Source organism: Monopterus albus, unplaced genomic scaffold, assembly GCF_001952655.1.
Source record: "Monopterus albus unplaced genomic scaffold, M_albus_1.0 scaffold2.1, whole genome shotgun sequence".
Classification (NCBI taxonomy): Eukaryota; Metazoa; Chordata; class Actinopteri; order Synbranchiformes; family Synbranchidae; genus Monopterus; species Monopterus albus.
Genome location: NW_018127882.1, coordinates 1,500,412 through 1,518,752, shown reverse-complemented (window position 1 = coordinate 1,518,752; position 18,341 = coordinate 1,500,412). Strand labels below are relative to the sequence as shown.

Here is an 18,341-nt window from a genome sequence, read left to right as displayed (position 1 = left end):
TGCTCCTCTGTCTTCTGTTTTCTGCACAATTACCTCTTAAACCTAGAACCTCTAGCTCTGTAAAGCTGGGCTGGAGAGAGCCTCTGTGGCACAAGTCTAATTATCAGCACAAACACACACAGATTAGTCAAAGTTTTCAACGTAGGAATGTAGAGAAATTCAGTGGTGCATTTACTCAAGTACTATACTTAAGTACATGCTTGAGGTATTTATACTTTGCTTGAGCATTTTCTTTTTATGCTACTTTATACTCTACTACAATTATTTGATATTTAGTTACTTTACTTATAAAAATATCACAGAACAAAATACACAAGTTGGGCTGAAAGGATTATTCAATTCATTAAGAAGTCGACTGAAAGGAAATTAACTGGCAACAATTATGATAATGGTTTAATAATTTTCATTGCAAAGGCATTTCATGGTTCCAGCTTTATACGTGTGAGGATTTGCTTACTGTTTGATTACTTTAATAATTGGAATTTATTTTGTAATGATGTTGGGATTTGGACTGTTGGTTGAAAAGACAAGTTTTGTGAAGGCATCCCTGCAATTAATTAATAAAGTAATCAATGAAATCAATGAAAACATTACTTTCCACAGACTAAAATTGTCCCACTGAAAACAGAATAGCATGCAACAAAAAAGCTGTGACACCATTAAGCATTTATAAATCTGAAAACAGATGCAGCATGAAACACATTTACTGAATATTTATGTTTTTATTCTAAATAAACACTGTATGGTTGGGGAGTAAGTCATCTGGCTCTGACTGTGAGACAAATCAGTTCAGCATCTTAAAGAAGTGCATCATTATGATATCAGAGTTTGACAGGAGAACAGACTGCATGCCACACGCACACACACACACACACACACACACACACACACTGAACATGAGTCAGAGAGACATGGAGGGAAAAGGGGCTTGCAGATAAAGGCTGACATGTCCCCATGTCTATAAATAGCCCAGAGAGGCTGACAGTCAGGAACAAAGCACTTTACACCAGCCATCCTGACAAGCAAAGGAGCACAGGGACAACAAGGCTCCGTGTGTCTGTCTGACAAAGTTTTACTATGTCCGCTGCCTTTCCTCAGCTCCTAAATGACTAGACCCTCTCTCCAGAGACTCTTCCAAAACATTTAATTAGCACCTGCACTTTATCACTTTCATTATTTTCAGTCCTACTCCGCTCATTATTTTCATTTCTTCTCCTCTGCCCTCCACTATCCACTGCTGACTCCGTCTCTGTCTTGATTTGGCACAAGAGTACAGAAAGCATAGAAGTGCACTTTTATCACTTCAGGGTTTGGTGTCAGTGTCTCTCCTCCTTCCATCTTTTAACTCCCTTTTTCTTCTCAGTTCCGTACACATTATGATTCAATCTAGCTTTTTGTCTCCTGTCAGTGCATTAAGCCTGTGTTCTGCTCAGCTGTGCCTGTAGAAGAAACCGTGAAAAAGTGTTCTGATATTTGACCAGTCTAAGACACTGCAGCTGAGTTTGTTTTGGATTAGTAAAGCAGGACAAAATTTTGATCACCTCCTCAATTTTAAGTTGCTCACTCCCTAAAGCACAGCAGGGCTTAAATGGAACTAAATACTACAGCTTGATTCTGATAAAGCTTCTTACACTCAGTTACCACAGTCAACTTCCGATTTGGATTTCTGTATTGCTGCACATTTTTGTGCAGCTAAATCTCTCTTAGCATCATCTGATGTTGAAATCTGGTCCCATTCTCACCTCAAGAACCCTTCCACTGATGTATCTGCTGCAGGTCTCACATTTCACCCCATACTGGGCGTGGTAATCTGCCTCACAGTATGGCACTCCATCTCTGCAACATAGAAAACATAATGGAAGCTGCTGTAGAGCATAAAATTCACAGTTTAGCCAGTGAAAAAATGTGTGTGTGTTTTTTTTTACATAAGAAACAAACACTGTATTTCTTTATTTTATCTGTTTTCTGGGGGACACATGCTTTAAAATGTGTTTTTCTCTTTATTTTTCCTTTACACACTCACTTGCTGATGTATTCTCCGGTGAGGACCATGTTGCAGGTCCGACATCTGAAGCAGCTGACGTGCCACTGTTTCTCCAATGCCAGGAGAGACTGACCCTGCTTGATCTCAGCTCCGCATCCAGCACAATCTGGAGAAACATGAAAAAGAGGGAGCAAGACCAAAAATGAACAGGTAAAAGAGAGAGGAGAAGGGAAGCGAGAGAAAAATAGAAACACAGGTGAGGTAGAGGCAATGACAGCAAGAGACAATGTGAGTCAAGGTGTGTTTGTACATCTTTAAACACCTGTGCAAACACACTTAATGTAGTTTTTTCCCCACTTTGGCACAACCACCTCCTTATAATCAATAGTTGTAATAATATAGTATAATACTAATGAACTAATATCATTAAACTGTGAGTTCTCTCAGTTTTAAACACTGTTACACACAACTGAATGCAGACAGGAAGCAACACACACACACGTGCGTTCTCATAAGACATGTACAGTATGGCTCTCTCACTGTCTCTTTCCCACACGCACACAAGCACATACACACACACTGTATACTAGCATACTCTACACGTTCCATTTTCTCTCAAAAAGAAGTCCCAGTAGGCGTTATTGACCAACAGGTCAAGAAAGAAGCAGGACGCCACTGATGCATGGCTGAAAAAAGGTCAACATTCCATTTGTTTCCATTTGAATCAGCTTAACCTATTCTGACCTCATCTTCTGCCCCTGACAGAAGCCTGCCGTCGCATGGGACCACTCCTCTGTGCCCTGTCAGCCAAGACAAACTGCGCTTTGCAGTATTAAAAAAAAACAAAAAAACAAAACTGCTGTGAACTGGGTCGGCTTGCTGCAGTCCATTTGGCGGTGATAGTGTTGAGTCTATAGGGCCAGGATTTCAGACGGTTACTGTGCACAGCTGTTGTTTATTTACTGAGTCATGATACTGTACAGTACCAATTTTAACCACAAAATCAAATCAGATTATCAACAATTATGTAACAGTGCTTATCACAAGAAATGATTAGATAAGGTTACACAAAAATCCACACTGAATGACAGGGAAAAGAAGGCTGTTTTTTTGCATTTCTGGAAAATATGAGTATCTTAACAAGAGATAAAAAGAATGATTCCATGCTTATATTTCTCCATTCATTCAGTATGAAGCTACAGCCAAGAGCAGTTAGCTTAGCTTAGCTTAGCATAAAACTGGAAACAAAGTGCAACAGCTGCCTGACTCTTTCTGAAATTAGCTTAGCTTAGCATAATACTGGAAACAAAGTGCAACCAGTGACTCTTTCTGAAGGTAATAAAAAAATCTGTTTCTTGAAACAGTCTGGCACACAGCCTGCTGTAAAACCACAAACTGGTTTTTACATGGATAAAGCAAACAAGATACTGGATGTTAACTGATGAGCTTGAGGTGCTGGTAGGAAGACTGTTGTTGCATTTGAACAGAACCAGGCTTGTTTGCTGTTTTCATCTGATTCAAGTCTTATTCCTTACAGATGTGGTATCAATCTATCTCTTGTAAAGAAAATGAATAAGAGAGATTCACACAATCTCAAACTATTGCTTTAAAAATAGGGGTGTCACAATTACATTGTCAGTATCTGTCAACAGCAGGCCACAGGGCGCCTCCTTATGAGATACAGTATAAAGTTTGTCCCTACAGGGCACTGGTTCCTTTAATTTATAATGTACTGTGACTGTGCACTTAGCCCTTAGGCCACTGTGATGTCTCCAAAATAAAACTCATGATGTGGAATGAAAAGTATTTCAGGCCCTAACAGTCAGTTGAACATTATTAAGTCTAGCTATCATACACTACATTCAGCAAGTTATTTATACAGTACATAATGACAAATTCCATCTTTTTTGTCTTTTGTGTGGGGTTTCATTTCTGAGATGAGTCTCATCCGAAAGAAGATGCCACAAACAAGGACTATGACATGAAACCTAACTTTATTAAGATGTATAAATAAGCAAACTTCACCTAACACTACTTTCTAGCAGATTATTTAAATGTCTGCTCCTAGCCTTTTCCCTCAAACAATCATTGTTATACAAAAGAAATTCTACCACTTCTGCACATCCATTGTATATTTGCATTCTTAAGCACCCTGCTTGTTTCACCAAATTACAAGGGAACAGGCTGTAACAGCCAGTGCATTACATTTAGTGTCTGCACTTTGTGCACTGTCTCACAGACTTCCTCCTCATAAGACAGAGTGATGAACATGTACCTGGGGAACCATTTGGATTTTATTCTCCTGAATGAAGTGATCTGGGGAGGACAGTTATTCACTGCCTCTCCACCATCTGTTATTACTGCACAGCCAGTGAGCAGCGGCCTGCTGTCGGTACGCTGCGCTTAACAAATCACTCACTATCAATCACTATTGCTCTGTTGTGGGATCAAACTCTATCTTTTTTGCTTTATGCTGAGAAGGCTGTGCCATCTGAAAACACACGATCATTATTTAATTATGTACACAGCTACAGTATATAGCAGCGATGTAATGATACCAAAATTTTACAATACAATTTTGCAACAATAAAAAGTCAGCAATACAACTGAAGATTGATGGCAGGATATTAAAAAATGAATACAATTTTTTTTATACCTTTTACTGCATAATACATCAGTATGATTTTCCTTTTACCTTAAAGTGCTTTTGCTTTGCTTCTTTATTAAAATAACAGTATCCAGCCATGGCCTAAGCATGTGCAAAAACTTGGCACAAATTGTCACTGGCACTGAATGACTGAACTGTTTGTATGTTTGAAAAACAAACAAACAAGCAAAGCAGCAGTCAGCAGTACTTTTATAAAATAAAATAAAATAAAATAAAATAATTTGCCCATCTCCATTAAATTGTTGCGCACAGTTGTGTCACGATGGTTCCTTCAAGACATATCCAGGACTGTCTTAGTCCTAAACAGGTATTGCCTTCATCCAGCAGTATTTGCAAACTGTTTGTCAGTTTCCTTTCTGCCCTTGTTAGTACTTGAAGCAGGAAAACTGAAATGCTGCCACACAACAGCTGTAAAAGTTGAAGATGGAGCATGCATACTAGTGATATAACCATATGCAACATCCTGGTAGATAATGTCACAGTCCCATGATGGTATTGAGAACATTTTCTATCACAACATCGCAAAATTACAAATATCCTTACATCCCTGGTATATAGTATCTGTGTGAAAGGTGTAACTGATGATGGCGTGTGTCAACCTTTGCTGAAGCGAATCCATCACATCCTTTATTCTCTTGATGTTAGTGTTGACACTAATGAATGAATGATATGTCTGCTCGTGTTGCATAATTCTCAGCTGGCAGACCAGCACCACAGGTCAGACCATTGATTTGACACACACTTGATTAGCTAAATGAAGTAAATGAGCCTCATTGACTCAGTGCACTCTAGCGACCGGTGGCACTAAACAGAACGGGCGGAGCAAGGCCAGTGCTGGACTTACGGCTGGGCCCGTGGATCTTGATGGGTTCGTTTGACTTGACGAGTGTGTGAGAGCACTGCTGGCACACACAGTCCTTTCCACTGAAAGTCACTCTGTCTCCAATTGGGAATGGTTTACTGAGGAGGTAAAAATCAGAGAGAGAGAGAGAGAGTATTAAAAGACAATAGGAGATGAAATTCCTGCAGTGATTTTGTGAGTTTACATTACATCCAAGTGTACACATAACAAATGGGTGCTGGCAGGAACATGCCTAGGTGACAGAAGACAGGACACAGTCCTGCTGACACAGTGTGACATCCTCTATGAACCTGAAAATACATTTTCAAAAAGCTGAGGTGACGGGTTAATGAGACATTGATTGTTGCAGCAGCACCGGGCTGCTCTGTGATTAAAGTGCCGATAATGTGGCGCTGCCACAGGTTTCAGAAAGAAAAACTGGCTCTCTCAGTGAGAATGAAAACTTATTAAGGAGACTGTAGAGCGCATACTGATCTCAGTTGCCTCTTTCTCTTTCAGTCTGTCCGCCCAGTTCGCTCCCCCTACACAGCTGGTGCCACCAGGTCACTGTTTTATTTTTTACTTTTTTAAAGCTAGGCTACGTTAAATAAGAGTCCACACATATGCATGCAAGCAGAGAACATGCGAGCAAACCATACTGTAACACGATACACTGGTTTGTCTCTCTTCCCTCTCTTTTTCAAGCAGACCGATTGATTTCTTTATGACTGGAGAGAATGTGAGGATGAATGGGGAGCTAAAAGGCTTAGGCAAAGCTGTTTAAAAGACATAGACAGCAGTAATCCTTTTACTTCCCCGCCGAGCCTCGGAGTCGGAGCCAAGACCCGGAGGGAGGCTCGAGCTCACAGTCAGCGCACATGAGTGCAGTACACACTTAGAGATGCACAGAGGTGAGCAGGGATAAAAGGCTTGTGTTATATATAGTATACTATACATGCAGCTGTTGAGGCTAGGAGCATCTTACAACTGTTTTTGGCACATACAGCATTCCAAGTTTGCTCCTTTGTGTTTTTATATTATTCTAGAAAGCACAATGTCCACACATAAAACAAAAAAAGAATAAAAAGGTAAGCAGAACAGAAGCACCAGTATAAGCATTTTAGCTTACAACTTATTCAACAAAGGCCTTGGTAAATACTGAAATGGGCACGAGCCTGTTGGCAGTCTCCAAACTGTGTGTCTGGTCATCACTATCCCAGGGTGTAGTCCAATTTAATTCCACTTCAGCTTAATGCTGTGATGGTCAAGAGTGGGTTAGTCTGTGTTTGACCTTGTCTTTACCTGTCTGTTGCTCTCACTCCCACAAGACACTGCTGCCTTGTCAGCCTTTCTCTACACTTGAAAAATTTACACTGTTTACATATTTAATACATGTTTTGTTTTTTTCCTTTTTCATTTTTAACTACCCTGAGATGTAAGGCTATTTCTGGCTTTAGCCGTATGCCCTCTGGCTTTGATCACCACAGTTACTTTTTATAAAACATCCACCCGGGAAAGTGATGACAAGGAGAGATGACAATTAATGATAAAGGAAGATGATGATTAAGAGCAGAGAGATGATGATGGGAATAATGAGGATGATGAAGAGGAGTGAGAGGAAGTGGGGTGAGTGCGGAGAAGAAAGACAGGAGAGGAGAATGAGAAAAAATGTACATGAAAGGACTGAGAGCAATGTGACAGAGGGCAGATGGAGCAGGAAAGAAGAGATTCACCCTTTGGCTCCTCACTGTCACTTCTAGTTGACTCGACATAAACTGACACAACAGGGGCACACACACATAGACTGACATCACTGTCACTGCCAGGACTGCTCCACTGACTGTCTCCAGCCAGTTGGTGTCAGTTCAGCTTTTCTGTCCACGGCTGCTGGGCATGACCGCATGTTTATCAGCCAATGTCAAGCAGATACACAACAACAGGCAAACACTACTATCCTGGAGGGTGGTAAGGAAAGATCGCTCTTATGTATAACTTAGAGAAAGAGGAGGGAGGGAGAGCACAAGAGACGGGTGTTCCTACATACTGTACCATCCTTACAGTATATATGGAAAAGCAGCTCTTTTAGAATGAATCACGGAGAAGAAAGCGAGTGACAAGGAGAGTAAAATGGCAAAACTGAGCCGACAGGAATGCTGACTCTTAGTTCAATCCAGAGGAGCTTAACATGAACCCTGATGGGAGGTCAGAGGAGAGATGGCCTACTTTTACTAAATCTAAAAGCATGAAACACCAGGGCAGCTAGCTTTTTTGGAGTTGCGTCTTGACTAAGCAAGAACGACAGCTTTCCAGTCATCCATCTGTTGACACTCAGCAGCTGAGATAAGACTGAACTGTAAGATGACTGGCATTACTAGACAAAGCATATGGAAAATATTGACCTTTGCATTTCTTATGTGCAAAGATGCAACTTGTGAACCGTCATGTGAGGGAGGACTGCATGGTCATGAGGCAGAAAACGGTGACTCATGGCAAAGAAAAACAAAATAGGCATACAGAGCTTATTCAGTGGCTCCACAATGCACCTCCTGTTCTCAGCCATCTTCTCTGTCACGTCATGCTCTGACATGCTACTTCTGATTAATTTTTGTTTTGGCTAATCCCACATATTAAATCTGCTCTAATCAGTATTTTGTATGTTAACAATAGATTAAATGACTCTATATAATATGAAATGAGCCACTTGTTGTGACATGCCTACAGGTCTCACACTATGACGTCTCTGTACATTATCAGTGCTCTCTCTCCATTCATTGCTCTCTAATTTTTACTACTGTACATGTTGTGCATTAAATACACTGAAACTCAGCTTTGTCTCTGAGTCTGATTTTGTGTTAAGTAAATCATATAAAAAATGTTTTACTAGTTTTGCATTGTCCAAGAAAAATATACCCATTAGTTCATAATGTTATAACCAGGAAATGTGTTTACAGCTCATCCTACAGTATAATGTGATGTTTACAAATTTTATATTCAAAGGAACAACAGTGCTGCTCACTTGCTGAATGTATACTAAAAGTTCCCAGAATTCTGAAAAGTACTTCATGCAGCACTGGTATTTATCCAAACTAAATGAATCATTGTGAATAGAATCAAATCAACATTCATGGAATCAAAATCAAATTGAATGGAGAGATCGGTACCTAGTCCTACTCTAATGCTAATACTGGCATCCTGGCCAACTATTGTGCAAACGTAACCCCACATCTGGGGAGAATATTTGTATGTTGAGTGTGTGTTGTATAATGGTGCCTGTGTACCTGCATACACTGCAGACAAAGCACTTGGGGTGGTATGTGCGTCCCAGAGCGGAGACCACCTCTCCTGTGATGAAGCTGTCACAGCGGTCGCAGCGTGTACCATACAGACGCTGATAGTCTGCCGTACAGATGTATTCGCCCTTCTTCTGGAAGAAGCCAGATCGTGCCAGATCACAGCTGCACACTGTAGGTGAGAGAAAATGAGAGAGTGGAGCATTCAGAACACTAAAGCGTAGGCTATGGAATAACATGTTGATGTTAGAAATACTATTTTTAGCTTCCCGTTCTGACAACACACACTGGGGTTTCCATTTTCTGTCATGTGCTCATAATCAAATAAAAAACAAAATGTTCAGCAGAAAAATAAATTAAATATTTTTAGTCCTGTTTGTCTCTTTATCCATGTCTTGTTCCATTAGACTTGTGTCTTTTGTTCTGTTTGAGCATCCTCCTTTTAACCTGTTTATGTGTGTGTGCTTGTTTGTGGTGTGTATATGTTTGTCTTCACACATGGCTGCTGGGAAGTTATTCAGCTCCAGACAGTAGTGAGTCAATTTGCTATGATGCGAATATAATGATATAATCAGTGGAAAAGTCATTTTGTGCTAAACAGTGTGAAGAAAGATGCAAAACAGCAGACTGCATTTTCCCAGCATCTTCAGTGCATTGGCTGCAAACTCATTACATACCAATGGGGAAGACACGGAAATCGTTTCCTATGTGTGTGCAATCTGAGTGCTCACTGTACAGTATGTGTGTGTCTCTATCCTATGCAGACAGTGTGTGCTACAGCCCTTTGCCATGTAACTGAGAGAAGTTGCATGAAACAATATAGCAAAGAGGTGTTTTCACATATCAGTGTGGTTGGTGGTATCTAGTCTCTCCTACTCTCTGGTTTACTAACAGGAAGAGCTGGCAATTTTGTAACCTCTAGCTAAAAAAAAAAAGCTGTGACCTGACACCCTGACACACATGGCACTGTAGGACATGTGCTGTGTAAAACAAATCTAGATTTTCACATATATACATGCATAAACAGTCAAAAGTGTTTAAATCAACTGATAATTTCTAGAAACCAGCAAAGCACAAACCTTTACCAAAGCCAAGTATGGCACTCTATATGGGTATTCTAGCCCTGACCAAATGATTACTCCTCTGCTGTCCCACTAGCACTATAATTAAACAGGTACAACCATCATGAAACAGCTAAGCTGAAAACGACACATGCACCAACTGAACAGCTCAGGAGAATATGAGATTGGGGGTTCATATAAATTAGGGAAATGCTAAGTCTGTATGCGTTTTAAGTTTCTTCGACCGCTTTAATAAAATTCTTTCCTGCAATGTGTAATTGATCAGACTATAGTGGATGAAAAAAGTCACATACAGCAACAATTTTCCTGGAAAACATATAGTGTTTCTACACTAAATCCAAGCCACTGACCATTACCACAGCATGAAAAAATGGAAACACAATCCACAGGAAAATACTGCAACTCATGAGGCTAATCAGCTGACAATGCTGAAAAGAGACCGCAACACACTCCCAGTAAATGAAATGAGTAAATAAAGTAGTGAATATATTACATTTAACAAAGCATTTGCTGCTTAGTGGAATGAAACCAACAACTTTCTGCTTAAAAAAAAGTCCTTCATACTAGTCATGTTATAGAGACTGGAACTGCTGCTCTGGGCTATATCTGGCTTCTTATAGCCACCAGATTTCAGTCCATGCTGGCAGACTGAGAGTTCACACACACACACACACACACACACACACACACATAAATCTTTCAAAGGGACTCATTTAATCTCAAGCTGTTTATGAGTGGAGCGTATTGACTTAATGGTGTAATAAAAGATCAATGGGCCCTCACTTAAAAACAAAACAATCTCAGCTCCCAGAGGAGGATGGAAAAACATAAATCCATCCCCGATGAGATGGCACCACGCATATGCACAGATAGGATGATGAAGTGGGACAGTGTGCATAGTGAGATATGATGATGTATCTTTATCACAGCGACAGGTCATTGGCATCAAGGTGAGACGGCTGCAGGACAAGGGAGGAATGTGAAGAAGCATGGGAAAGGGATGTATGAGAAGGACCAGAGCTTCAAGATTTAAAATAGCCTGTTTATAAAAATGTGTGTGTGTGAGAGTGTGTGTGAGACAACCGCTGAACAATGACACAGAGCTTCAAACGATGCCTCTGCTGCAGTTCGAATCAGACTAAGTAGAGCTCCTACCAGAAACCAAAATCACAGGCTATCTGATGCCTTCCTGGAAAATGGGAATGTGGGACAAAATATTTTCACATCTATTAAGTTCTTTGTCTTGGAAAAAATGACTTTATCTTGAAATGGTCCATAGCATTCATTTAATAAAAACAATGTTTTTAACCTTTGAAAACTATTTGTGGTAAAAATCACAGCTATATTTTTATTTGGTTCTATTTTTCTTCTTCCTGTTTCTTCGCTGTGCCTCAGAATGACTTGCTTGTGCACAGATTGATTTTTCAAACACTGGAATCTGCTCAATTAGAGTAATGCACTCCATTAGCATACGGACGCCTGACCAAATCACAGCCAGAAGACTGGTGTTGCCCAGACTGGATTGGATGGGCAGGCTGGATGGTTCATCTGTTCTGGCTAATCATTGTTTTCTTCTGACTGGACGATTGGCTGGATGCGTTGCAAAGGACGTCCCCCTGCCTCAGTTGCCATAGGAGACGTAAACCTTCCACGGTTGCCCTAGAGACAGCCGGGTCCCAGTGTGAATGATGTGATGGTGGTGATGGTGCTGGCAGCGGCACATTTGGTGGTGTTGTGATTGAGCTGGTTGCTGTAAATGCCAAATGTTGCATGTAATGATAACTTCGCATTTGATTGAACCCGATTGCGATGCCAAAGTCTGAAACGCTACAGCCACGTTTTCAGTTACAGCTAACAAAACTTATCATTATCTGATTCATATTGCCATTGTTTGGTCCTCACTTTACCAGAAATAAGGTGGCTGAAGCCCTAGGAAAAAAAATCTAAAGGCTGACACATTCACTGTACACATGTGAAGTGTAGTGAGCAATGGATGGAACACAAAATAGTAAGTTTTTGTACTTTTTAGCAAATTAAAATACAGCCCAAATTTACTGCTGTGTTTGCAGATATTACTAATATGACCAGATATCCCAGTTTCATATAGAGAAACATTATATATATTCCTGTATTGAAACAGAAGCAGGTTCCAGTGCTGTTGTCATGTTTGGGGTAAATATTGACCCTATAACTAGTCATAGGCTTTACTTCAGAAAAACATCTCAAAGTTCAAAGTGTGAACACAGCTTTTCAGACTATAACATGCACACCATATGTATAGTATGCCTATATAAATTTCATGTGACTGTCCATATAAAAACAACTATTTCCAGATTTGGTGATTTATAAAAAATGGGTTGAAAGAAATTGTACAAAAAATGTGCACATTAGCTCATGAAAATGTTGGAGATATATGGTTTCCACATGACAGTGTTTGCTTTTTACTGGTATCATTACAAATGCACCTGCAACTGAGGAATTGAACTATTTGTACAAATACATTACACTTATTTTTTATGTATTTTCAAAAGAATATTAGCAGGTTGTCTTGGATGACACTTTGTCTCATCATACACAAGTATATTGACAATAAAGTTGAATTATATTAAAGTGAATCATGTCATAAAATAAAAAAAACATACCTAAATTCAAAATCATAAAAAAGCCTACATACAGTGTCTGCACCTGTTAGAAAGCACATTGATGGTCTTTGAAAAAGTCATCTTGAAATTCCCTAAAAGCACCCTCTGATTTTTACAGCCTACTGCATTTGCAACCATGCATTCAAAGTTCTCTCATTTTAGCCATAACCATCAAACAAAAGTTTTAAATGTATCCTTCCAGTTGTTGTAGTTGCCAGCACAGTGGGTGGAGTTGGGTCTGAGCTTGGTGTCTGCTGCTGCAGGGATGAAACTTCGCTTCACTCAGGGAAGAAGGGCTTTGGTTACAACCGCACAACCATCACCACATGGTGTGGACACCCACCCATAAAAACAACAACCAGACTGGTCTGTCTCACTGTCCTATAAATGGCCACTGGGGATTTATACTGCAGCTACTGTGGGGCGAGTTCTTTTCCCTAACACTACTCATGGGAAAGCATACAATCACAGCTGAAAACGATATTTATGTAGAATTCACAAGTTTAAAAAAATGTTTGTATAGGTAAAGGTATATTGTTTTGTGAAGACATATTCACTTTTCCATCAACTACCCTCCTAAACCATATTGCAAGACTAATGTCAAAGACCTCATTTCATCTCTTTGCTCATTTTTTAATCTCTCCCTGAATGGTGCTTTAATGAAAGAAAGAAGAAGATGCTGCTTCTCTCCTTCATACTGCTTTTTGTTGGCAACACAGGAAGTTAGCATCTACGATCATAAGTCTAGTGATTAGAGATTAGCACAGAGGCTAGTGTCTGCAGCTGTGGTCATTAGAACTATACTGATTAGGCACCCACAGGGGGTCTGCATGATTGGGTATTTATCTCCAGCCAACAGATGCAATTAAAATTCCCTTCTCAAAGTCGGCCCAGGCCAGAACCCCAAAGTAGTCCTGCCACCCCTGCTGCCCCCCATTCTCTGTCTTTCTGTTTCAAGACTGGTTCCAACCCTTTGTAGCTATGAGCACAAGGTCTCCACTTTATCTCAATTTGCACTCTCTTTTCTCACTACTACAGACTGCACCCCCATGCAACCTTCCTTTTTTTCACAGTCTCCCTTTTCCTCTCAGTCTCTCTCACTGTGACTCTTCCCTCACCTCATTATGCTACTGTTAGGTTTTCATAATGTACTATTAAGTAAAAGGCATGCTTTGTACAGTACAGTATATCAGAGTAGCACCACTACACATTCTAATTGTTTTAGTGCTTCTGCCAACATTGTGCTGATTTCCAAGGGTTTTTTTATTTTATTTTATTTTTTCAAGATAATGGAGGCAGCTACTGTATACACAGTAAAAAAAAAGGGGCATGCGCTGTATGTAGCAGGCCAATGACAAGTTTCAGCAGGGGGGGTATTCACCTATTCATCCCCACATCTGTGCAAGCAATGTGGGGCCCAGGCTCCTCTGCCCTCCCCTTGTCCCCCGGATCTGAGCCCCTCTGACAGGAGGAAACACTTCAAGAGTAAATAACATGTTTTCTCAAGTTGTGCCAAATCTCAGGATGGGAGACGAAGCAGTCAGACAGACAGGAAGAGGAGAGAAGCAAAAGTCTACAGCCACACTAGCAGCTCTGTGAGGCTGACTCACAGGCACAGTGCTTTGAGCTAAACTGCAATGAGAGCATGTCTGCATGCTAACATCATGTTTATCGGTTCACCTTTTTAACTAAGCAGATATTAGCATGTTAATATTTGCTAATAAACACTAAAACTAAAGTATAACTGAAGCAGTTCATTAGTTTTCCAGGTTTTATGTTATAAACCAATGTACCAAACTCTGACTGGATGGTGGCATTAGATGGAGATGTAAGGAAGCATCTATGTCATTACAATTTATCCTCCAGAGAACGTGACTGTGTCGAATTTCATGGCAATCCATCCAGTAGTTGTCGATTCATTTCACTTTGATCTAGAAATGTCAGCTTGCCGGTGGTGCTAGATGAAAATTTAGGGTGACACTAGCTGAAAAATGAAGGGATACAAAAGCTATGAATTAATCCTCTGGGAAACATGAATGTCTGTTCTGAAGCTCATAGCAATCCATCTGATATTCTAGGTGTTTACTCTGAACCAAATACGTCAAATTACTGGTGGTACTAGAGGAAAAGTCAGGGATCACTAAAGTCTGCAGGATACATCAACTGGGGACCATGAATGTCTGTGCAAAATGTGTCAGTCCTTCAAATAGATCAAGCTATTTTATTGGATAACTAAAAACTGTGACTTGGTGGTGGCACTACCGCAAAGGTCAGGGGACCAAAGTTATTGTTAATGCTACTCTGGGGAACATGAACATGTGCATTAAATTTCAAGGCAACTCACTACAGGGTTTTTCAGTCTAATAATGTCAACCTCATGGTGACACTATTAGAAAAGTCAAGAGATCACCAAGTAGAATTTGTCCCCTGGGGACCATGAATGGAAATGAAAATCCATCTAATAGTTGTTGAGTTATTTAAGTCTAGAGCAAAGCAGTGAGCTAACTGACTGGCAGTGCCGCCCCCCTGAGCTATACTGCTAGCATGTCTACAAAAGAAGCAAAGAGCAACAGAAAACAGAATGAAATGTGGTCATGGAAATTGGTAAGAGGAGAGAAAGAGAAACAGCTAAAAGAAGAGAAAAACTATGCATGGGTGACAGGGTTCCCCTAGCATTTGGCCACAATAGTTGATGCAGACAGATGGTTACCCAGCGGAGTCCCTTCATACCAGCAGACCAGCCCTGCTGCTGAGGCGTTCAGCTTTTAACCCTCTGGAGGTTGATAAGAGACTCAGCTGAGAGGAAAATATGCTTGAACAAGATCACTGACACACAGAAACAATCAAACTGCTAGAGATGGGGCCTTGTAAATAAACAATAAAATTGCTCAGCAGCGCTAGCTCTATGTACAGATACAGTGCCGGTTTAGTGTGTGCATACGTGTGTTTGTTCAACACAGCAGAGTTTGTTACCTAATGATCTCCTTTATCATTTAGAAATCACTCCTTCACTGAACCAGACAGTTACACAGTTGCAGCTCCACCTCACTGTGGCACACACGCATATACTGTACACATATACACACTTAAAGACAATAAGCAGGGCATCAGTGTGCATGAATCCCTCAGGACGGTGACGCTTGAGAGAGGCAAGAGGAGGAATAATCCCTGTGATCTATCCTGGACCCTGGAGACTCAGAAAAAAGCACAGCTGCCTGCCGTGTTCCCTTCTCTCTTCGCTGGAATCTCTCCCTAGCAACTAGGCATTAGCGTGGTGATTGGACCAGCGTACCCATGGTTACTATGGCTAACAGAAGCTCCCCCTTCCTGATAGTAGCCAGAGTCTCACACATATTGTCCACCCTGCTCTCCCCACTGACCACACACACACACAGTGGGATCTGGCTGTCAGTTTGCATTTTGTCAGCAGTTCCAGTGGGAGAGAGGCCATTTCTGGCAGTTGGCTGGAGAGGTAAGGTACACACACACACACACTGTCCACTCTTGTCTCCCCCACTGACGCACACACACACACACACACACACACACACACACTTTTCTTTCTGTGCTGTTTCTTTCTGTTTCATCTCATAATTTTTCCTTTCTTTTTCTCTTTATTCCTCACACTATTTGTCTCTTCCTTCTGTTACACCCACTATCTTTTCTCTATCTCATTCTCCCCCTTGCCTTCATAGATCAGAACAGTGGTACAGTACAGTAACAGTAGGCTGATATTATTAACGCCATGGTTGAGTGATGGGGGATAATGACATCCAAGGCGAGGCTGGATTGACTGAAACAGGTCTGTAGAAAAAGAGAAACAGATGTTGCAATTTAACAGGAGCCCTGGTGAGAATAGCAGCTGGAAATGGAGCATTAGTAGAGCAATCAAGTATTTATCTGCCCTATCTGTGCACATATATCTACTATTTCTTTTAGCACTGTTTTATGAGAGAAATCTGTTTTGTCTGAAAATAAATATCTACTGGGAGCAGCTTGGCAATTTCTGTGCGAATCTGTCTGTGTTTGCATCTGTCTCTGTCTGTGCTTGTACATTTATTTCTTTCTCTGCCTCTGTGTTCTTTGTTAGCATGTGAGTTGACTTTCACAAGAACCATTTGCCTCTGATGTGTGTGCTAGCTTTGCGCTTGTGCCAATGTCAGGTCTCGTTGTTTCTGTTGGAATCTTAAAGTGCCAATTATGCTTCAGAGACAGGGTAAATGTGGTCACTATGTCATTAGGCCAGTATGCACAAGTCAGCCCGTCTGCTGGTAATAAAACACCACATCATCCATATACTACAGCTCACTGCTTCACTGAGAAGTGCTGTGGGATCCATATAATCCACACACACACACACACACACACACACACATACACACACACACACACACACACACCGCCTTCTCTGTGTCTGGAGCCGATGCATCAATCTGAGGGTTGGCTTCTATCTTCAGCATTTTCCATAGACTTTTTTTCTCAAGCTGATTGCATGGCTGCTTTTCAGGCTACAATCAGCTGCCGTATAATGGGTTCAAATGAGAGCTTAAACGCACATGATTAGTGATCTGTTGTTCTTCTGACTAATGCAAGAGAGACAAATTATGATAATGTGGCATCTAGAAGATCATGTGGCTGGAGGAAGCGGGGAGGACAAAATGATAGACAGGATGCAGGTACAGTATGTATTTATATCTGCTGAGTGAGTGTGTGTTCTCCAAAGTCTCTCTGAGTGTGTCTGATTGTTGGGTATTACCAGTGTTTCCAGGGGAAAGGGGCATAGGAATAAAGAAAGTCAAGGTTTTTCAGTAGAAATTAACTGTGGCATGCACAATATCATTGGACAAGGTCAATAACCTGAGTAAGCAAAGAATGAAATCAAACAGTGAGACAAGCCCCAGTTCATTAACACGTGCAACAGATATGGAAATAGGCTGCTGAGTGCAGCTTGTCACTCTGGTGCAATCGTACAAGACAGTTTACCCATTAGCCTCCATATCGCGCAGCCCGCATGCCACTCTCATCCTGTCCCAAGACGAGAAATTGATTTCATGCTTGGGTGAATGTCATCAGGAAAAAGGGGGGAAAACAAGACAAAAGAACCAAAGGGAGGGGGAACAACTAAAAGGAGATACAAAAGAGAGATGGAAAGAAAATATAAAAGTTCCATGTTAAACCCAGTTATTTCATTCACAACCATTCAGCCTAAGAAAATGTACATGTACAGAGGAACTAATGAAAAGCAGGAAATAGAGAATTGATGGAGTTCATGAAATTCAGCAGAACATGCAACATGCTTGTGTGTGAGGGTGGGGTTTACAGACTGGATAATAAAAGCATTAGGAGATTGCTGGTCCATTCAGGAGAGCATAGAGTCTGGCTGCACAATAGTGCCCCATTGACTCATGGGATGTGAAGATCCGTCTGGAACATGAGGTGGGATGGCTATGTATTTAATATGATGCTGACAGTTTTCTATTACTGTAATGCTGCTGGGAGTGAAGTGGGTGAGAGAGAGAGGAAGAACAGATTCAGACTGGTATTACACTGAATGATGATGTAATGTTTAAGCGACACAACCCGCACCCCCATCCCCCTCTTCTTCTCTTTTCTGCTCGCTTCCTGTGTTCACCTCCCTTCTTCTGTGGGGGCACAGAACAGAGCCTTCTGATTGGTTAATAGCACCACAGAGATGCTGAGAATATCCACCAACCAGGGCCCAGGTGCCCCTTCACACCGTTTCCACAGCAACCCCTCACAACCACAGTGAGCGTGCACACATGTATGGGTGCACCTGCTCATATGCATGAGTGCATGTGTGCACTATAAGCTTG

The 18,341-nt window shown here is 41.0% G+C and overlaps 1 protein-coding gene across 9 annotated transcripts in view; it reads right to left on the bottom strand.

Moving 5' to 3' along the window:
- Positions 1-18,341, bottom strand: part of ablim3 (actin binding LIM protein family, member 3) — a 44,439-nt gene that overhangs the window by 13,736 nt on the left and 12,362 nt on the right. For all 9 annotated transcript variants that reach the window (XM_020593741.1, XM_020593750.1, XM_020593760.1 and 6 more), the window contains exons 3-6: positions 8,772-8,955; positions 5,497-5,612; positions 2,024-2,150; positions 1,743-1,836 (exon numbers count right to left, since the gene is read on the bottom strand). In XM_020593741.1, the coding sequence (XP_020449397.1) occupies positions 1,743-1,836; positions 2,024-2,150; positions 5,497-5,612; positions 8,772-8,955 (521 nt within the window). The remainder of the gene's footprint in view (positions 1-1,742; positions 1,837-2,023; positions 2,151-5,496; positions 5,613-8,771; positions 8,956-18,341) is intronic.